The following is a 22,678-nucleotide window of genomic DNA, read 5'->3' as shown; positions in this document are numbered from 1 at the left end:
TTCAACATGCTCCCATTTAACCTTGGATCCTCCAGAGCAAGTCCTTCTTGCAACCAACACAAAAAAATTAAGTTTCTGGGTGCTTTAATAGATATGGTCAGGGCAAAAAGCATACCCTTTGCGGGACAGACCAACTGCTTTCAGAGCATTGGCAAAACGACTATAGAAGTAATTTCATGTTAAAGCATGTCTTCTGAAACGCTTTGTTAGAATGATCTCTGTCTGAGTAGAAGTAATACCATTCTGTCCATTGAGACTGCAACTAATCAAAGAAGAATTGGACAATCACTGGTCTTAAGCGAAAGGTTTTTTCAATGACCACATAAGGGTCACTTAAAATGAAGGAGGCACGCCCATGGTAGAATATCTTTATCCTTCCTCTGCCTCAGTGACACTTTGTAATAAACTCTGGTGCATTGATTTAAGTATAGATGCCCACCTTCAAGAACATTCTGCAGAGCTGATTTGCATATCGCCATTGTCTAACCCAGAGTGGTGTGAAGTGCAAAAAAACGATGGATTTGGGCCCAGATCTTTTGACTGGGGGAATGTGTGACATTGATCCACATTCGGTCCATCACTTGTTGTTTTTGCAATTGCCGCCCTAAGTGCGCTGGGGATGCCCAGATGTGGGTCCCAGGCACTCCACACCACTTGGAGTCAAGCTAGCCGGGCTGATGAGAGGTGTTACCTCGAAACCGGTCCGGTCCTCGGATGCTTGATTCCGTTATGGGAAGGACATGGCTTTTGTAGTTCGGACTGGACTGTTCCCATGGGGCAAGAGGGTCAGAGCTGATTTGCATATCGCCATTGTCTAACCCAGGGTGGTGTGGAGTGCAAAAAAACGATGGATTTGGGCCCAGATCTTTTGACTGGGGGAATGTGTGACATTGATCCACATTCGGTCCATCACTTGTTGTTTTTGCAATATGCAGATCCTACATCAGAGACAATAATCTGAGTTTATCGACCTGGCTCCTGAATTTAGTGATTACTACAACTTTGTTATCCTTGTTCACTTCTGAAATATCCTGGCGCAAGCCAGGGCACATTCTACAAACTACCTATTTGTCAAAATGGATATGTTTGTTGTTCTTCAAAAGGGCTACATCAGTTTATTTGTAACCCCACCCCTTATTTGTTAGTTTGCTCAGGACTGAGACAACATCTATAAAAGTTCACGGTTGTGCTATATGGAGATATATACTATCTCCAGGAAACCCATCCATGTGTCTACAAAGACTTATCACTTTCTGAAGGTTCTCTTCAGAGCTTCCCCACGACAGTAATATCTCCAATAAAGTGGGAACTCAAAGCAGCGTTTTAGACGAATAATGAGAAGTCCATTTGAGCCAATTCACAAAGCACACATAAAATATAAAAAGTTAAACCAGATACTAGTTTTTTTCGCTAATCCGAGAAATGACATCCCAGTTTTCAGATGGGTCACGCCAACAAATGTGTTATGCCATACTTAAGCAAGAAGACCACTTAGAAGTACAGACAGGGTCCGCTCTACAAGTCATGGCAACTATGACAGTGTTTTACGCTGGAGGAAGTCTGGTGGATACCTGCTGTGCAACTACATAGAGGAATTGACACACCTTCACAAAGCACTACTGCCTTTCATTATAGGAGCCCATTTCAGCACACCTTCCACATAGTGATTGAATGAATTGTCAATGCTTACTGCCTATCTGATACAAGTATGTGGATCTATGAAAAGTCTAATGCTGGAGAAGAAAAAATGTACTTACCTTTAACTATAGTTCTCCAGCATTACTGTCATTCATAGATCCCATGCATCCGACTGCCCTACTCAAATAGAGGCTCACTCGGATTACTTTGTTGGTATTGTCACCACACTTCTGGTAGAAATCAAATGAGCGGTTGACTCACGGAGGGGTGAGACTAAGGGCACTCTCGCCTCAATAGCTGAAATGTTTTTCTTTTCTAGTGAGGTGAATGTGCTACTAACAAAGGATGGCTTGACAATCTGCAGCTCTTGCTTCGTTGTGCCAAATTCAGCACGAGGCTACATTAGGCTAATTGTACAACATAGAATAATAAAATGCTAGTGTATTTACAATGTGCAATAATTGATTTATCAATTGAGTGTGCTTTAAGCAAATATAAAAATGAAGTCACAGTTGTCAATGCAAACAGAAAAGTCTATGAAAGCTTTACATTGTTTAACATTTTATTTATCCATTCCCTTTTAATATGTATGGTTTCTAAATTGTAGCATATTTCAATTCAATATGTAACTGTTTACCAGCACCATCTGTCATATGTACTTGTTTGTATCTTTGGTGCAAAACTTGCTCAAGCTGTTTTTCAACTACTCCAATATGGGCACTCAGAAATAAATTACCTGACCTTCTTAGCCAGCCAATGAATTTTTATATTTGTTAAAAACTGATGTAAAATGTTTGTGAGCAAAAATCCCTATTTAGCTAGTGTTTTCCTAATCAAGTCATTTTGATACTACAAGGTAGAGCTGATTCCTTCCCCATAAGTGAGGGAAAGTCCTAGTCACAACCATGGTGGATGTGAATGGTCCTATTCTCCAGAAATTAATAGTTTTGACTGCATAGTCTTTACGTATAAAAGTTTGGCATTGGCCTTTATTCTCCTCTTCATCTTAAAAGCGCTCATAGGCATTCACATTGTTCCATAAGAATTCTAACAAGTTCTAGACAAACAAGGGCTTATTTTTACTCACAATACCATGGTTTTTCTATTTAATTTTTTTAAATGGGGGAACAAATAGGGGCTCTTGTGCAGTAATGCTCTTTTTGTCTGGAGGTGTCATCCGTTTAAAGTATAACTTTGAACCATACACCTGGTCGGACAAAAATATATAAGCTTACTCTGACCTGCATGTCGCAAGAGTTGCGGAGGACTAGAGCACATCGCTGAAACCTTAATAGTAAGATCATTTCTGCTGCATTTTTAAGTGGTTATGCTACTGCCATAGTACTCCCCGCTAACTTTGCTTATAATTAAATAAGGATTGAGGATTCTATGGGGGCATTTGTGTGGGGCTTGGAGAGAGTTGAACTTTGCACCTCTTGCCCTCACACTTTAAACTGCTCACTTGGTAGTCGTGCCTACCAAAATGGTTCAAAGTACTACTATTTGGTAATGTAAATCAGTTCGTAGGCGAGTCTTTATTCCTTTGACTTTCATAAACATATGTGCACACATGCACCCTCACACATTAAATATATAGGAAAGCAACTGCATTTAGACTGCACTTTCACAGAATTGTGTTGTGCTTGCATTTGATTGGTAGAAATTAAAGCAATCACATATAATATCTAAATCTGTATAAATGTATTAATAGAAGAAATGAAAATAATTTCTACTTTAAGAGTAAGTTGACAGTTTTTTATTCTTTTCAATTTTAGGTTAAAGCTTTCTTGTCTAGGCGAATGATGGTCATGTATTTATTTAGTAAGGTGACAGTTTTTTATTCTTTTCAATTTTAGGTTAAAGCTTTCTTGTCTAGGCGAATGCTGGTCATGTATTTATTTAGTAAGGTAAGTGTTATACAACTGCAAATGGGGTATTGTGTGTGGTATGGTTTCCACATTTATGTCTTTTTATTTTTATTTTATTTTTTTTAGCTTTGCTCGTACTTTTATTCAAGACCCCATTTTTTAAGTTTTTGGTTTCCTCAAGCGTGATCTTGGTGCTTCACTTCAAGAGATGCTACATGTAGAAAATATACATGAGAATATTTTTTTACATTTTTTAAAGGTTTTTACAGATAATCATTAGTACATGACAGTATACAACAATAATGGCAGTCATTCGCATCAATACATAGCAGATTTTGATATAACATGCACATATGTCTGTGTGGTGGTTCTCCATAGGCAGACACCACGATATATACAGGATACATATAAGATAAATGCTACTTCGGCAATTACACGGGGCACAACCCCTCTTCCCCATCGCCATTTGCTCCATAGTTGAGAGAGAAAACAAGATGACAATTATCGGAGCCTAATCTGCATCATTCCCTTCCGCCTCCCCACTTTCCTTACCCTCCAAATACTGTTGGTATAGCCCCCATATATTTTTAGGGCGACTGAGAAGGAAGCATCTCATTGTAAATTTCGTATTGCAATATAGCATATCCCTGGACCAATCCTTTAATTTCGGAGCTGGGCCCTTGGCCCAACATATTGCTATTCTTCGTTTGGCAAGCAGCAAACCCATAGCCACCAGACGTCTGACCTCTTTTTTGAGCTTTTTGGTATAACCCAATAAAGTGAGCAACAGTTCTCACGTTATTGTGAGCCCTGTGACCTCGTTAAGTGTACTAATGATCTCATCCCAAAACACAGCAACCTGTGGACACTGCCAACTTACGTGCAGGAACCCAGCATTCTCCATCCCACAGCGGAAGGAAGCTGCTGAGGCCTTGAGGCAATAACAATATAACCTCTCCAGAGTGTAATAGACCCTGTTGGGGAATTTAAAGTGTATAAGGCGATATCTGGCACTGAGAAAGACATGCTTCGTCACCTCACAATAATGCCTCCTCGCCTCACAATAATGCCTCCAAGTGCTGTCTTCCAACACTATCCCCAACTCGCCTTGCCGTTCTAGTCAGGCCTTAGTGTACTGAGTCCTCTTGGACGCCTGCATTAAATCGTGAATGGTGGAAATTGTGAGAAGTTGGCCTGATACAAGGTGATCACTAGAACTAGTGAGCATCATATATCAGTCCAAAAAACCCTTATGGTGATTGGTTGTAAGTCAACCTTATAGACCAGCTATCCTAATGGTAGCATGGACAAAGCAGTCTTAGGCTAAACTCTTTTGGCATGTGAAGCCAGCTGTTTTACCGCATATAACCCCTCGAATACCAAGTGAAAGGACACCACACAGGTTGTTATGAAAATAAACAAGATATTTATTAACTAACATACACCTCTGAACTCTTTATGAGATCAGAGGGCTAAGCACATGACAATCTCTTAGGAAAAATACAATTAAGTTGCACAATTTACAATGGTGCCCCAGGGGCACGACAAACCATATACTAAGTAAGTGGAATGTGAAAGTCGATAAAAGGAATGGAGCTGTCCAGAGGCTGTAGGATCGCTGGGACCACGCTATACTAACTCTAGGTAGGTAATAGGAGGCCCACGGAACGCGTGTGCAGAGTGTGAACTCACACTCGAGATGCGTAACAATGCCTATGGGCAGTAGAGTTCAAGAAAAAGGTGAGTATGGACAATCTGACTAGGTAGAGCTAAAACGACTGTGGAACTGGACACTAGGAGAGTCAAGCTACCCTTGAGCACCGAAATGCTCGTGTTACCTCACCCACAGGCTGCGGGTGCATAGGTGCCAAGTCGTGTCGGGTTCCGGCTTTGAAGTCTATGGAGCCTGGAAGAAAAGATGCTGCAGGCGATCAGGAGGAAGATGTCCGGTGTGATCCAAGGGTGGATCAGTGAAGAGAAGAACCTGAAAGCAGAGGGGACAATGTTCAAAGTCACTAGCCAGTGACTGGAGTGGAACCAGGAGTGGAACCAGATGTCGTCGTCGCGATCAGGTGAGGGTGGACGCTTGTCTCTGCAGCCACGTGGACCAGGTGGTGTCTTCGACGACCAGGATGGAGGCACGAGCTGTCCCACGCAGGCTCTCGCTGTCGGCGGTGTCGGATTTGGAGTCAACAGGCCTTGGCAAAAGCAACCCACGCGGTGAGTGGAAACTGCATCTGGAGTGGACCGGGAGGGTCCGGGGTGTTCCTCTTTTGGAAGGGAGAAAGGGCCAGTCTGGAGCAACCAGACCAGCAGTGAAGATTTCAAGGTTCGTCGTCTAGGAGGTCACTAGCCAGCCGGCAAGTGACCAGACAACGCGTCGAGCAGCAAACAGGCAGAAGGGCCCCACGCAGATCTCTTGGATGCTGGAGGGCTGGTCTTCGGTGCAGGAGCTGCTCGGGTCGAGGCTTCTCAATCCCCAAAGCACTTGGACGAGGTTACCTCAGAAGTCGTGCTGGAGCGAAGTGCTGCTTCTTTCAAGATGGCCGGTCCCACGTGTCTCGTCGCACCCACGGATCTCCGCTGTGCTGCATATGTAGGTAGAGGTCGGAGAGGTCTGGGAATCCGGGTCTTGTCGGGCTCTGAAGTCTGGATCCTTGAAGGAAGACAACAAAAGGAAGCCGCTGGACGCTGATGGTGCCTGCTTGTGCAGGGTGGACACTCCTTGCCCACAAGGGAGATTTCTTCAGTCTTCTGTGGAGCAGAACGTCGAAGTCCAGAGTTTCTTCTTGTAAAGTTGTTCAGGATAATCTAATTTGGAATGGGACCAGCTCCTACCTTTATCCAGCTAAAGGGGGCTGTACTACGACTAGGTCCCTCCTCTGGGTGGGACCAGGAAGGGGGGTGGTTACACCCCCTATCCTTTGTCCGGTCTTGCGCCAGCTCTGGGGCTGGAGTGCCCCAGGAACTGGTTTAGACCGGTGTATGCACAGGGACACCTTGTGTGCCCCAGGCATGCCTCATTCCTTTCAGCCCTGTCCTACCTAATACACAAAATCCTGTCTGGGGTGGTGCTAGCACCTCCCAAGGCAGGAAACCCTTTGTCCAAGCCTCCCTCGCTGGAAGGACTCCCAGCAGCAGGAGGTCAGACTTGTGTCTGTGGTGGCAGCATCCATTTTGTGATGCTGAGGCTCGAGTTAACTTTAACCGGGGTTCACAGTTACATACATGTCGTGTCCCTCTAGAAGGGTGGAATGCTACCCCCGTCGCCAGAATTGGCGAGGGGGTAGTATTCCAATTCGTATGACACCTTACTCCTGTTTTGATAATGCCATACCAAAGTTGGCAATAACCGCAAGGATTATAATGCACTTAAGAGTATATGGTATAGCGTTATCATGGAAACAGCTACTGCCGTAGGAGTGACTGATTAAAGGATATGTGTCCATTTTAGGGTTAGATATAGGGATACTATATCTAAAGCAAAGGGTGATTACACCACCTTGCCCCAGCTGATTGATCTGCCCAGTTGTGTCAGATTGGGATGGCCAGCCACGGGTGGCATAATACATGCTGCAGCTCCTGGTAGGCCCTGAGTGCACCTATGCCCTGGGTACCTAAGGTACACTGTACAGGGACTGATAAGGTGACTCAGTATCCAATTAGATATGCACCTATGGTACATGGTTGTCAATTTAGAGAGAGACAGCTAGGCTGTGGGTCTGATTAGCAGGCCCACAGCCATGGAAATTCGTAAACCAGTGAAGCAAAAAGCAAAAATCGGGGGTGACCATAGGATTGCAGACCCCACTCTCCTATAGAAATATTTTTGGAAGGGAAGGCGCAGCCCAAAAGTCAGGGATAGTACTTCTGGGGTTTTCTGCGAGTCTTCAAGTAACGCGTGTAAAGCATGCTGTACTCTATAATAGTGGTATTGTGTAAGTGGAGTGGTATCCAGTCCCGCCGCCGCAGCATCTGCCCACCCGCACATCCCACCATCTGTAAATAAGTCACCTTTTTTTATTTATTTATAAAGTTTTATATAGCGCGAACATGATCCCAAGGGCTATCGGAGCTCTTCACAATTACAGATGATCAGGTATGTACACGCGTCACATATAAATCCATAAAATAGTTACAATTTTTTATTTTTTATTTTATTTATAGCGCAAACTTGACCCAAGATGGTATCAAAGGGCTTTATATTTAGGCTTGTTGCGTTAGAAGTTACATCAGTTAACAAGAGTATAGTAAGGTACAGTACACATAAACAATGTTGCAAGAAGTCGTAGGAGGGAGGGGGAGGAAGGAGTAATAACGGGGAGACTAGGAGGAACTGTGTCCGATGTCCGGCTGGGTAGGTGTCAGTCAAGAGGAAAACCAGGGCCAATCTCCTCATTAGCTGTCTAGCAGCTCCACCGGTCATCAGCCATGTTGCTCAGGTCTCAGTGTTCAGGAAAACCAGTTTTTAATGTATTTGATTTAAGAAGTTTATATAGCACTGGCTTGACCTGGAAATAGCCGAGCCCTTAACCAGAGGATCGTTGCAATACAATGTACATCTAAAAAGGATTATATAGCACTGGCTAGACCCTGAGGTATCTGAGTGCTAAACCAGAGGAACTTTGTGTTACAAGTTACATCAGTTACAATTGCGTAGTAAGGTACAGTAAACAAACAACGAGGTTGAGAGAATTTGTGGGAAAGGAGGGGAGGAACGAGCCATAGCAGCGCGACAAGGAAGAACTGTGAAGCACATCAGCAGTCACACACGTTGCCGGCGGTGGGAGATGTAAACAGCCCTACAGTGAGGTGGCTAGAGACCGCGTCGGAGGAGCAGATCAAACCATTCAGCACAGTCCCACATCCATTTGAATCATTACTGCTGGGGGAGTTTTTGAATCATTACTGCTGGGGGAGTTGTTCTCCTTACTTTGCCCGGAGATCCCCGTCACTATGTTCGGAAATGAGGGAGTATTATAGTCCAGATTACGAAAGAGAAACTAACCTGGCTTTGAACGTGCAGACGCTGAGGTAAACAGGATGACGTCCGGCAGGAATTAACAGGATGAGCACTTTTCCAGAGGAGCACATACAGTGGAGGGTGAGCAACACAGCAAAGCCCTGTTACAGGAACTCCGAAGGTGAAAGATTACACGCACTCGCCATGCCCTGCCCGCCTCGTTGTGTCCGGTCAGTTTCGGTGTTGCTCAGGGCGTCTCCGACGTCGGGATAGCTGGAGCCCCGATGATATTCCCAGGCGTTGGCCGCGCAGTCAGGTGCAGATTGCCCCAGAAGCTCAGCAGGGATTGCACTGTCCGGTCATTTTGGGGGCGAATTCGGCTGGCATCTGGCTAATTAACTGCCAGCCCCATTTTATACATTTTGCACATCAGGTCCCGGGGTTTACAGGGGCCGAAATCCGGTTTAAATGTACAATTTGCTCAGCGGATTTCGGCTCCGTTGCTGCCGCTGGTCTTCTGGTCGCATAAGTGCATCAAAGCATCACAGTGGTTAAATAGCAGATCTGGGAGGGGAAGAAAAGATTAAATAAGAAAATATAGCAAGTCAGTACAAGACATGAAGGTATAAGTCCAGTAACTTATAGCAGATGTTCCTAACCCAATCAAGGTAAGAACTTGCTCACAAGAAGTCTTTTTACTTCTAATTTGAAAGCAACCGTGGAGGTGAGTCTGCGAACTTCAGCAGAGAGAGTTCCAGATCCTCAGGGCAGAGCCGCAGAAAGCTCTTTGACAAGTTCTCTTTTTGTGAAACATCTGTTGTTTTAGGAGGTAGGAGTTAGCACTTCTTGAGGGTCTACCACTTCCAGATAATTTTAACTTTTGGACAAGATACTTGGGATTTTAGCAATGGAGAGCTTTGTGAGACAGGCAGGCAATCTTCAGCTGTATTCTTGCTTCAAAAGTCAGCCAATTTAGAGGTTTTTAGGACTGGGGAAATTACGCATTTCTTTTTGTGCCCTTGGTCCATCTGGCCGCAGCGTTCAGTGCAACCCTAAGTGGGGCAAGGTATATTTAGGGAGGCCATAAAGCGTAGCACTGCCATAGTCTAACCTTGGTGAAACCAGCGTGTGGACTACCTGCTTGAAGTCAGTTTGTGAAAGGAAAGTTTTGAGCTTCCTGAGTAATCTCCTCTGGTGATTCGCTCCTATGCACACCTATCTTGTCAATGCCCAGCTTCACCATAGCTTGTATGGCTTCTCTGTCCTTGCATACTGTGGGCCAGTGGCACCACTCCATAGATGTCAGGGGAGAGTACTTAAGTGCTCCCGCTTGCCTGTTTAATAACTCCTGCCATGTGTGAACAGTGGAATTAATGGAGTCCAGTGTACCAATTCTCCTATTGGTAGGTATAAATAGCCTTTGCGAAAGAGTAAGCAGGTCTGCTGCAACTCGCTTGATCTGTAAATGCAGGAGATTTTGTGGGCTGTGAATCCAATCATATGCGTGGGTGCACTGTACTGCTCTACAATATAATTCTAGATCTGTAGCATTGAGACCTTCCATGGAGTACGTTAATGTGAAGGTGCTCAATTTAACTCTAGGCTGCTTACCTGCTCAGGCAAGTTTAATTAGCTTAGTGCGGACCCACTTGAACATATGTTTCAGGTGAATTATTGTATGTTTAAAAATTAAAACCGAAATCTAGGAAGGACAGCCATTTTCATAAGAGAAATGCTGCCTATTAGTGACAATGGGAGTCCAATCCAACGACGGATCACCTCTTCAAGACTGGAGAATGCTTCCCCATAGTTCTCCCTGAGCACTAAGTCCTGGTTTGTGTGAACTTGTATACCTAAATAGCGGACAGGATTGGTGGTCTATTTCAATTGAAAATCTAATGTCATCTGAGACATAGAGGAGGTAAGAGGAAAAATAACGAATTTGGCCCAGTGAACTTTGAGCCCTGACGTGGCCCCAAATCGAATGACCTCATTAAGTACTGGAGGTAAATTATTGCCTGGCTCACGTATGCATAATAGCATGTCATCCCGCATATGCAGACAGGATGAGATTATATGTAGGGAAACTAATACCCCTATGCCCATGGTACTCCGTAAGGGCGCACTCCAACGCCTCAGCCATAATGGCGTTCAATAGGGGAGAGAGTGGGCAACCCTTCCTCTTTCCACCTGAGACCGCAATGCGAGACATGACCGCATCACTGACCTTGACTCAAGAAACCGGCGAGTTATATTAGAGTGTGACCAATTTAAGAAACACATCTCCTACCCCAACCCAGAGTAGCACTGCTTTCACAAACTCCCATTCAACCTCATCAAAAGCCTTCTCCGCGAATGGGAAGAAAGCGTTGGCCTTGACTTCTGGATTTGTATGTTGGGTGGCACCAAATAAAGTTCTGAAATTATAGGTCAATATTCGCCCTGCATGCTCCGGGCTCACCAAATATGGGACCAGTGGTGCGAGTCTGTTTGCTTAAACTTTGGCAAATAGTTAGGTGTCCACGTTTAGCAGTGTCGGAGGCCTTTAGGACGAGCATTAATTTGGGAGTTTCAGTAAGGTCACAATCCTCGCCTCTCTCCTAGAGGGGGGGGCATTACTCCATCCTCTACCATTTCTTCAAATATGGTAACTAAATGTGGTATGAGCAAGTCTTGATATGCTTTATAGTAGGACACTGTGAGCCTATCTTGGCCAGGGGCACTACCGTCTCGCATAGAATGGAGAGCTGTGCAGATTTCAGTGGGATCCATGAGGTTCTTTCTATGGGTGTTAGTGAGCCATGCATTTGTATGTGCTCCAGGTAGTCATGCGTAGCAGTTCTGTTTGAGATAATTTTGGAGCTGTAAAGCTCTGCATAATATCTGCAGAATCTGTCTGCGATCTCCAGAGGGTTACGCAGCAGATCCCCATCCTCGTTCCACATCTGTTATCGAGCTAGATGCTCTGCTGCGCCTCTGCAGAGTAGCGAGAACTGAGCCAGGTCGCTCACCCTCACCATACACCCTGGCTGTGGCATACTTGCCCATGTGCTTCACCTCGCTGTCTGCGATTTCATGATATTCTAGAGTTTTATTTTTCTCTTCTAAAATCTGTGCGTCTCTTTCTTTCAGCAGAAGCAGCTCCATCTGAGCCAAACGCCCCTCGAGTAATGTCGATCTACTCCTTAACGAGTGGAGTACACCGGCATGTTTAGAAATAGTAACTCCTCTGATAAATACTTGAAATGTTTCCCAAACCATAAAGAAATGGTCAACCAAGCTGACGATTGTAGCAAAAAAGTCTTCTATAGATGTGGCCAGTTAGGCTTTAAAGATGGGTCTAAGAAGAAATATGGGGGGAGCCTCCGTGTAAAAGGAGCGTTTTTTTTTTAGAGGGAATGCTGATACCCAGCAACACCGGCGAGTGGTCCGGGAATGAGCGAGGGACCGGACTACAGGACACCCTATCTGTGGTATATCCAATAGTGTCATCAGTCGCGCAGGCACTGAATGATAAAAGTGTGGGTTATCATGTTTGGGTCATAAATGTTGATTAAGTGCCCATTTTTGCCTTGCCCATGGCATCGGGTAACCTCGTATCTTGTAATGTAATTGTTGGACTTGGCCCTTCTGGCAGGTTCACCCCTAATCTTTTTGCTTTTAATCTGTGATCTGTGTTAATTATTTTCTGGTCTCTGCGCACTTCTTCTCTGTCTCCCAGAGTAAAGTGCGTGCATGTAGTTAGGCTGGCCTGCTCTCCCATAGGGATGCATGGGGAATGTGTGTGTCCCTGGTAGTTCCTAATGCGTGGGGAGTGCAGACTCGAGTTTGGTATGTGCGAGCTCGTGAGAATGAATGCTTCGCAATGATGTATGTGGCATGAGTATGTCTTGTGTAGAAATGCCACTTCTAGGACTTGGCATATTAATGTAAAATATGCCTGGAGTGTGATTGGCTGGAGCTGGCTGGTGAGCCTAGCTCCAGGAAGGCTGGATGGATCTGCCCGGTGGTGAGTGTGAGATTAGCATGTTGATGGCTGGGGAGGAGTGCACCTGGTCCCTGATGGGGCTGGACTTTCCCCACACAATGCTGTCTCCACCCCCTGTGGTGCGACTGACCCTAGCCCTGCCAGTGAATGAAATGGGTGGTTGAGCTATCAAGGGTATTCCAAAACCAGCTGCGACTGGTTTCTCCCCCACCCTGCACCTACAGACAAAGGAATTTACAGTATAAGAAGGGGCTGTGTCCCCATACAAGTTGGTCTGCTTTTGGATCCTGCCAGAGGGGGCTGCTGCTGTTGCTGGGGCCAGGAGGACCGCCACTTGGAGTGTCTCCCTGCCTGGAGACCCAGTGAGCTGGCTCTGGGCCCAGCCTTGCCCCCCTGCGTCCCTGAAGAACTTTGCTGGACTTTGTGCTCTCTTTAGCGCTGGGGCACTTTACTTTTACTTGGCGCTGGAGAGCGCTTTATTTCATGCCCATAGCGCTTGGGAGTGCTTATTTACCTGCTAGCGCTCCGAGCGCTTTATTTTTGCTTATAGCGCTGAGAGCGCTTCTCTTTGTCCTCTAGCGCGTGGGAGCGCTTTGCCCGGCCGAGCGAGTGCCCACCTCGCTTTATATTTTAATTGGAAGCCGGTGCCCACCCGGCATTGCCCCGTTTTATTTGATTATTTAAAAGCCGATGCCCACCCAGCATTGCCCCGTGATCACCGCCGCAGTACCGGGCCGAGTGGAAGCAGCCGCCGACGTCACCGCCAGGCCGCGCTGGGATTGGCCCAGCCGACCGAGCCTCCCGCCGCGTCATCAGAGGAGCGGAGAAGCAGGAAGCAGCCTACCTTGGCCGTCCCGAGGCTCCTGAACGAAGGGAGAGCCCCGGCAGAGGAGGAGCCGTCCCGCCAGCGAGACGGGCTCAGAGTGCAGAATCGACGAGGAGGGCGTCGGGGCACATTGCCGGTGCCCGCCCCTCCCCGTCAGAGTGAAGAGCCGGTTGAGGCTCTTGGGGGCAGTTGTATTGATCCTGAGTCCCCCGTGAGGGACGCCAACAAAGCCCGCATTTGAGATTGGAGCCCTGAGGCACCTGGGGGCAATCTGTTCGTCGAGCCCGAGAGGCTCAGGGCATTCCCGTTTTCGAGCCCCGAGGCTCCCACGTGGTACTTGCCCTCACCCTTGTTCTTGAGCCCACGCGGCTCCAACGTTGGCCATCTGTGCTTTACAACTGTCCAGCACTTAGTGGACAGTTGCTACGTTTAGGCTTGTGTTCTTGGCTGCCTGCGCAGCCTTCCCTGACAATTTGGACTCAGGGCATTTCAGCCCTTGCGAGGCCAGTCGCCTGAGGGACAATTCTAGTGTTGTGCTACATGCACCCTGCGCATTGTGAGTTACTTGCTTATTTTGATTCCTGCGCAAATGTTCTACCAGCACCTCTGAATGTGTTTTAATGCCTCATGTGCAATATGTTCTATGTTTTATCCCCTTTGCTAAAAGTGACCTGCTTAGAGGATTGTTGATGTCCCATTACCTTTGCTAAAAGTGACTTGCTTAGGTGTTTTATCCCCTTTGCTAAAAGTGACCTGCTTAGAGGATTGTTTGTTTTATTACCTTTGCTAAATGTGACCTGCTTAGGTGATGGTTTTCCTTCCATAGGTCCTGATGATACGGTCCTAGTTCCCTGCGTGATTTTCCTACAGTGTTTAGGGTTGCGTAGGAGGTATTTACTCTTTACCAGTGATTACTGGTTATGTGCTGCATTTACTATTTTAGTGCTACAGTCATTATATGTTTATGTGCAAAGTGTTATACCTACAAGTATTATTTCCAAAAAGTGTCTCCCCCTGACAGTGGTCCATGTGGCCCTGTCCTGTACATAATCTCTTGTAAATTCTGCCCGTGCCTGCTGGCACATTGTAAAGTTTGTGTGTTATCTAATGTGTTTTTGCTATAATACAAAGGCTATTTTTTTATATAACCTTGTGTGGAGTTTCCTTTGTGGTGGGCCTTGGGTGTTGTTGCTGGGTGCGCGCGCAAACACTTTCCACATCGCCTCCGAGATTAGTCTGGCTGCTCGCGTCACGTTACCTAGAGGGTGAGCAGGGGTTATCTTGGTGTGTAACTCCCTTGCCCTGACCTTAGACATGGTGGTCTCTGACTGACTGTGGCGTGAGCCTTGGCCAGCCCGGGGTCCCGGGTCTAACTGTAATGTAATGTGTCTTGTAAAGCACACTGCTGCCCTGAGGCATCGTGGCGCTGTAGACCGCTGGGGAACCCGTCCTGGCTATCCTTGTGAGATGGTTCCTGCTGGGTATCTCCAAGGTGAAACCAGGCATCCCCGGCGAATGTGTTGGGCCGTTGTAGAGATGAGGCAAGCTAATGCCCAGAGTTGCCGAGTGTGATCCCTGGTTAGAGTAGGCACCGAGGCGAGACTTATCGAGTCTGCTGACCCTGGTCCACGACCCTGCCACGTCGGGAATTGAACCCTGGTCCCGGGCCGTTCTCTGCTTCTGGGTCTGCCGCCTCTAACCAGTGAGCCACACCATTAGGATAGATTTCTAATCCTTCCAAACTGATACCACTCTTTGGGTTCACCCATGTAAGGACTCCCATGGAGCGTGTAGTGAATCCTGCTGCATAGAAGTGGCCCTGCAGGTGCTTATGTGTTAACATGTTACTATTGGGGGGGGGTAAGTGTGTTTCTTGAATAAGTGCTACAGCCACTGCATGTCGCTTAGGATATGCGATAACTTTGCAAAACTTCCTAAAGTCATTTAGGCCCCTAACGTTCCAGGTCAGGAACCGAATATTCCCTAACGAGTCATGAGCTATTGTTTTAGCTTCCATTTAGTATGCCATCTCATCAGTGTCACCCACCACTCCCTATGCAACGTCGACCAAGTCAAATCTTTGTCTATGCCATTTGTACACTGCAAAGTAAACATCAAAACAATACTCCCCACCTATGCCATGCATACCCCAACTTGGCATAGGTGATACATTACCCACCCACCAATGATAGAACTTTACCCTGATTAATGTCATCACAAAACAGGAAAAAAGAGGTGGGTGGGTGGAGAATATCCCACAAAGAAACCCAAGAACCTTGCTCTGAGGTGAGTAACACACAGGGCGGATGTTACCGGTGGCTATTGCTCCTTACTGCTGGCACCCATCATGTAGTGCGAAAAGATATGCTCCAGCCTTAACGTTTTAACACAGTAACATAAGCACTGAGGAGTAAAAAAGGCACCAAAATAGTGGAAGAACAGACCATAATCTGCGATTAAGTAGGCGGAATACGATAAGGGACCGTATTTTCTAGTACTGTGACACTACCGTCAACATCGAGAAACCTGCAAACGTGTATTGTCATTGGCAAGCTAAATCTAAAACATCTTCATAATGACAAGTGCTGGACAGATCCCAGTCTGTAGCAGCTTTGCTCACATTGTTACCTAGTCAAACAGCTATAGAGAGCAGGGTAGACAGCCCATTTACAAACAACAGAGAAGTTATGTCTATTAGAACTAAAAGGGGAGTCGTAGCAACTCGTAAACAGTGTGCTTAACTGGATTATTGATCATTGTTGTCCAAATCCATTCCTCCTGTGGCCCCTGCAGAGTGCGTTTCACTCTTACGTGATTTACTTAGCGGGGTACATCATGTTGTAGTCTAAGTTCAGGTCCCCCAACTTCTTCTTTATGGGCAGAAATTGTCGACGAGGGTCCTGGACTTGTTGTGTAAAGTCTCAGTATAATGAGATGGTCATGCCTTCGTACTGTAACTCATGAAGCTCCCTGGCCTTGCGAAGGGCTGCATCCTGATCCCTGAAAATTAAGGAGTTTGGCTATGATTGGTCTTGGAGGGGACCCCAGGACTGGTCTGGGGCTAAGGATCTGTGGACCCCCTCTACAATGAACACCGTTGAAAAAGTGTCCCTGCCAAAGAGGGCGACTAAAAGATGCTCTACGAATTGTTCCATATTTGGAATATTGTTGGACTCAGCAATACCAAGCAGTCTGATGTTGTTGCACCTGGACCACGCCTCCAAATCCTCTGTCTGTCTTTGCACCTCTTGAAGGATCTTGTCTGCTTTGACCTGGGTGAGCGAGTTTGACACCACATCCTCTGCATCGGAGACCCTCTTTTCTACAGCATCATACCGTGTGCTTTTCAAGGTGTTCCGACATTCTGTCCATACGAAATGTTAGTGCGTCGATTTTACCATCAATTTTGGTCAGACTGCGTTGCATTGCTGACAGTATGTGTTTCAGTTTCGGCTCAGCAATAATCACCTGCCTCATAGCCAGATTCCGATGCGTTCCTATCCACCTCCTGCCGCTTAGGCGTATTACATGGTTCAAACTGCAGTTTAGATTGCAATTTATCTATGCTCCCTATCTTATTCCAAAGCTTCCCCCCCTGTATCGGGCAGTCCTTGTTTAAGAGTAAGTTATGGAAGCAAGTAGTTGCACCCCTCCCCTCCCCCACAGCAGATCAAGAAACAAACGTGTCCAAGTACCTCAGAGCCACCAGCAGGGCTGGATATATCACTGTGACTGCCGTTTAGTATTCAGCAGACGAGGTCTGCACTTCCAATTAGTGACAAGCTCAGCAGTCACTATTGGCACCCAGCAGCAGGCTCGTCTACAATGGTGCCAGGTAGACTGTACGGATACATGGGAGTCCTTTATATAGTCCGTGATTTTCCTATAAGGCAGACCTGTATGTGGCCTTTTTCAACCACTTCCAAATTCAAGGTCAAGTTCTTTTTCAATGAACTATTTGACTTTAAGTGAAGAAGAGATTTAATTGACATTTTTAGACAGAGCTGTCCTTAGTCCTGTAGAGCTGTATTGATGCCACAATTTTAGGATGCTGCATAATCCACAAATTAGGGTATGTCTATTTATTTATGCATAGTTCTGAAAATCTAGTATTCAAAGACCCAGTGCATTCAAAATTTCGAGACTCGTAGATTTTTCAAGAGCTTCAGCTACATAGTAATTTCACTGGAGATGTGTGTGTTGCAATCAAAAGAATGTATTCTCTCGAGATCAAGGATGCACACATTCACTACATGAACATGGAGGGTCAATGGACTGCATCAGTCAGTAGTGTACAACTATGCCTTTCAGTGTGTTAATGAGGTTTCTGGCATTTCCCCTATGGAAGACTAGCTAACTACAGCTTCCTTCATGGCGCAGGCTCTATCCTACTTTTGAATGCCCATGCGCCACCCTCTTCTGCTTTCGGCTCTTTATAGACAACACAATATGTCCTTGAGCCTTTTTTGAGACTACAGTTTATCTATGCCGTGTTGGATGCCACAGTAACCATGGTTTTCTTTCCTGTCTGATTGAATGCATGTAATCTATTAAGTAATAGCACTTTTCGAAGCACATAGATACACTAGTTTTGGTGGGACCCATATGATTGCACTTACAATGCTGATAAGCAGGTAGATATAAATGCAGTCTTCCACAGGATAACATCTACAACAAACAGTCCTTGGTGTATTTGGTGATGAAGCAGTTACCTGCAACATATTTGCTTGAAGAGGCATGAGCCAATGTTCTTGTGTGTAGTTCCTCTGGTACTATTAATTTCATGACTGCTGAGTCCCTGATGCAAAGATGTCCATAATGTGTAGGTCAGTGTTCGATTTGCAGAAAGCTAGAATTTAATCCTACCAAAGGCAATACAGTATTAAGGTTGCTTAATAGTGTTCTTTATCAAAAAGAGATGCTTCATTTTAAGTCGTAGGCAACATTTATTACCAAACTCCTGCCACAGCCATTGGGTGTACTGTTTACTAGAAATCATTTATGAGGCTGCATTTTGTTAGGCAGTGGCCTTCTCCATGGCGTTCAGCAAGGAGTGTGCATGCACTTACTGAGCTGTCAATGTATTAATGTAGGGGTTTGTGTAGAGTCCCAAAACATTATTTGTACCTCCACAGTGGATGACCTCAACATGATGAAAAGAAATGCATTAGTCCTATTGAATATGGGCAGTGTTGCATTACCTTCCAGTCTGCAGAGGCATAGTATGTAGTCAAAAAACATTTAGTGTGAGCTTTGTTTTCGAAGACAGCAGTCCAAATCATAGCTCAATTGATGAGATGTTATTAGTGTTTGATTTGTGAAGTGTACACTTGTACACCTAGATCATGAATGTCCTTTTTTGTTTGCCTCTTAGCATCCAGAAGCCTCCAGCCAAGATTTGTTTTCCGATGCACAAACCCACATATGGGCCTTAGAAGGTTAGTGCACTTTACAGTAAAAATAAGTCTCATTGTAGAAATCGGAAGTATTTGCGTACCTGTCTTCATGCCTTCCCCTTATTTCATTGCTTACCCTTTTAAAGCGTTTGTTTTCTATTAAGGAGAATCCCAGTGTGAGAGTTTTGGAATAATGTTGGTACTTTCATATCTTGGGATCTGCCATCCAGGCACCCACTGTCCGTTTTTACTATTTATAATGAAATCCACATATTCAAACAAGAGGACAGTGGGGAACCAACTTCCACATGAGATCTGTGTCTACCCATTTTAGTAACTGTTACATTTTGATGCTCTCAAAAGCTAGCCTACCAATCACCAACGCCTCTTCCAGGCAATTTCTTGCTTAATGATTTCCCCAAACTGTAGTGATGTATAATGTAAAACCCTTCAGAGAAAATGAAAGCAGTTCTCTTGAATAGTTTATCTGTTTTTTTTCTCTCACAAAACGGTAGCAAACTTGAAGCTTGCCCTGTCTCTGAACTGCTTCTTGTTCAGTGATGTATTTTTATGGGGGGGTAGAAAGCAGTGTTAGGAGAGTAATGCGATGTTTAGATCAGCAAACCCCCAGGGGTCCAGAAACCTGTCTTGCGGTGGCAGGCTGGTGTTTTACCAGTCAGAGAACCCACCAGAGGCTGGTTGGTTTTCAGGGGTCCTCTCTAAGATGCCCTCTGAGTGCATTGTATAATAAATCTCACAATGGCATCAGTGTAGGTTAATTATTATGAGAAGTTTGATACCATATGCGTTACTTACTAGTCACGGGCGAGCTATTCTATTCCAGAATCCCTGGCTGGTATAAGCCTCGCCTCCAAGTCCTTAATAGAATTGAAATTTTCCGTTAGATAGCTGGGAAATTTGTCATTCTATGTCCGGACCGGAGGCTTTGGTTATGCTAATTCAAAGCTTACACCCAAACTAGCTATATCCAGCACTAGTTTATTTTACTTATTTATTTTGAAAGTTTTATATAGCGCGAACAAGATTTTAGCATATATCAGAGCGCTTTACAGAGCCGGGAATGCCAGCAAGAGAGTGGGGTTACAGATAAGTGGTAAGGGTAGGTACGTGAGGGAGCAAGTAATACAGCACATCAATAATACAAATATAACAGTTAGGTGTGTGCATAGATAGTCAATAGCGTCAATAATACAGGTGCAATACATAGTCATAGAGTTCGAACAGAGAGTTAAGTGTGTGCATAGATAGCCAGTAGTGACAATAATACAGGTGAAATACATAGTCATGACGTTCGAACAAAGTAATACAGGTCGGTGTAGGGTCTTTCCAGATCCACGCTTATATGTCAAGTGTATCTGGCCATAAAAATAGCTTTTACTTCTTTCTTAAAAAGTGTGAAGGAGGAGATGAGTCTGGTTTCAGGAGGGAGTGAGTTCCAGATCCTGGGTGCCATTCCTGAGAAAGAGCGTTTATAGGTTTTTACCTTCCGGAATCTTCGAGGTTTTAGCAGAAGATTGTTTGTGCCTCTAGTGTTCCTAGAGCCGCCAGAGATTGACAGCTTCTGGGAGAGGTATCCGGGAGAGCTCAGATGTAGAGCCTTGTGTGTCATGCAGGCGATTTTCAAATGTATTCTGGCTTCAAAAGGCAGCCAGTCCAGTGTTTTCAGATCAGGGGTGATGTACGAGTGTTTTTTTGATCCAGTGATGAGTCTGGCTGCAGCGTTTAGAGAGGCTCTTAGGGGTGCAGTGCTGGTTAACGGGAGACAGCAGAGGGCGGTGCTGCCGTATTCAATTCTCGGGATTACTAGAGCTTGTACTGCAGTTTGGAAGTCTTTGGCTGGTAGGAAGGGTTTAAGTTTCCTCAGTGTATTGATTTGGAAGTTCGCTCCCTTAGTAGCCTTGCTGATATGATGCTGCATGTTAAGGTTGGAGTCGAGGGTTATGCCTAAAGATTTCGCTGAGTCCACTATGATGGGTTGGACATCGAGTGCAGTTAACTGTTTAAGCCATGTTTGCGTGGTGGGGATCTTCGCGGGAGGTGTGATCAGCAGGAATTCTGTTTTCAGAGCATTGAGTTTGAGATGATTATCAGCAAGCCAGGATTGGGTGCTTCTGATCGTTGAGTTCAGTAGTAAAATGTCATTGGGGTATTGTAATTTGAGATATAGTTGGGTGTCATCTGCGTACATGTGAAAAAGTACATTGGATGCTTGAAGCACGGTGGGGAGAGGTTCCATAACTAGGTTGAACAAGGTTGGTGATAGGGAAGATCCTTGGGGGACTCCTAACGAAACAGGTATTGGAGAGGACATCAGGTTGTTACTCTTGAATTTCTGCGACCTGTTGTGTAAAAAGGAGGTGAACCACTTGAGAACAGTCCCAGAAATACCCATTCTTGTGCTCAAAAGATCGAGTAACTTCTCATGTTTGACAGTGTTTTTTTTTTTTGTGTTTTTTTTGGAAAACCTTTATTTGTAGAAAAAGTACACCGCTATTCAGCCATACATCCCGGAGGCCAGGCAGCATTGAGTCAGCAGGAAAGGACGTGCACAATACCATGAGCAGAAGCAATCAGGTTTAATTTTTAAATAATGTCGAACTCAGAATTAAATAAACCATAAGGTAGAGAGGCCTAAAAGGCCAAAAGAAAGAGGTGTGCAGGAGGCACGAAAGACAACAGAAGAGAAAGAAAGGTAGGCTGAGGACAATACAGAGACAGCGGGCTGTTGTAGCGGGAGGAGGTCGGGGGCTCCACACCCAAGGTAGCACACAATAAGAATGTCAACAGTGAGTCACGTGGGAGGTAGCACTGCAGGATATGTAAGGTAGGACCACGGGTAGGGGGTACTACGGGGAAGGCTGAGCTTCGGAATAGAGTTCCACGGGGGAGTCGCAAATGTCACCTCTATAAGAGTTCCAGGCACTCCACACAGACATCCACATTCTAGGCTTGCCCCTGGCCACATACACCGTCTTCTCACGTAGCATACACCAATCCATATTGGATTCCCATAGGCTGAGCGAGGGGGGAGCAGGCGCACCCCATTTCTGGGCGATATCCCTTTTGGCCACCATGTTACCCAAGGTGACCCATCGGGTCTGCGCTACACTATAATCGGTCGGGCCCCAGATGTTGAGGAGGCACCTCCGGGCCTCAGCCGGCAGGGTCACACCAGTCACTTCTTCCATCACGTCATGCACACGTGTCCAATATCGGGTCACACCAGGACATTCCCATATGATGTGTAGGAAGGTCCCAAGCATACCACATCCCCGTCGGCACATGCCATCCGTAGACAGCCCCATATGCATTAGTCTGGGGCCAGTGACATACACCCTATGCAATATCTTCAGCTGCACCAGGCGGAGACGCGCTGATATAGCCACCTCCCTAGGAGAAGAAATCGCCGATTGCCACTCCTCATCATCCACCTCTATGCCGTCATGCACCCAGAGCTCTCTCAATCGCACCAACAAGTCAACTCGCACATTAATAAGCTTTTTATAAGTTAGGGAAATAGCGCTGTCCGGCATATGGCCGTCCAACACCCGATCCTCCAGGGGAGATGATTCGGGGATCGCTTCCCCCCCCCGACATGTAGGGGGAAAGGGCATGACTAAGCTGAGCGTGTCGGAAATATTCCGTTGCCGCCAGTTGGAACTCTGATTGCAACACCTCGAACGACTTGACCCTTCCCCTGGCCACCATGTCCCCAACCCTGGATATCCCAATGGTGTCCCACCTGTCGAAGCCCTTTGTATGCCATAACTTCCCCAATATGTCCGAATCAAACAGCGGGGTGGCCATGGTAACTCTATTTTGCCATCCCAAAGTTTTAGTGACTGCACGCCAGATGTGAACCATAGTCTTAGTGGGACCCGTAAGCTTCCGATCAAGAGACCCGGAGTACAACGCTCTGTAGTAGTTCCCATCTCCCACGAGCCACCGATCCATAGCGTAGCCTGGGCTGATCGCCGG

General features: G+C 45.9%; 1 protein-coding gene across 1 annotated transcript in view; it reads left to right on the top strand.

Moving 5' to 3' along the window:
- NDC1 (NDC1 transmembrane nucleoporin) overlaps positions 1–22,678 on the top strand; it is a 245,122-nt gene that overhangs the window by 176,096 nt on the left and 46,348 nt on the right. The window contains exons 14-15 of the mRNA XM_086952478.1: positions 3,495–3,545; positions 18,658–18,721. Of these exons, the coding sequence (XP_086808604.1) occupies positions 3,495–3,545; positions 18,658–18,721 (115 nt within the window). The remainder of the gene's footprint in view (positions 1–3,494; positions 3,546–18,657; positions 18,722–22,678) is intronic.

Source organism: Lissotriton vulgaris, chromosome 1_1 (genome assembly GCF_964263255.1).
Source record: "Lissotriton vulgaris chromosome 1_1, aLisVul1.2, whole genome shotgun sequence".
Classification (NCBI taxonomy): Eukaryota; Metazoa; Chordata; class Amphibia; order Caudata; family Salamandridae; genus Lissotriton; species Lissotriton vulgaris.
This window is presented reverse-complemented; position numbering and strand designations above follow the sequence as displayed.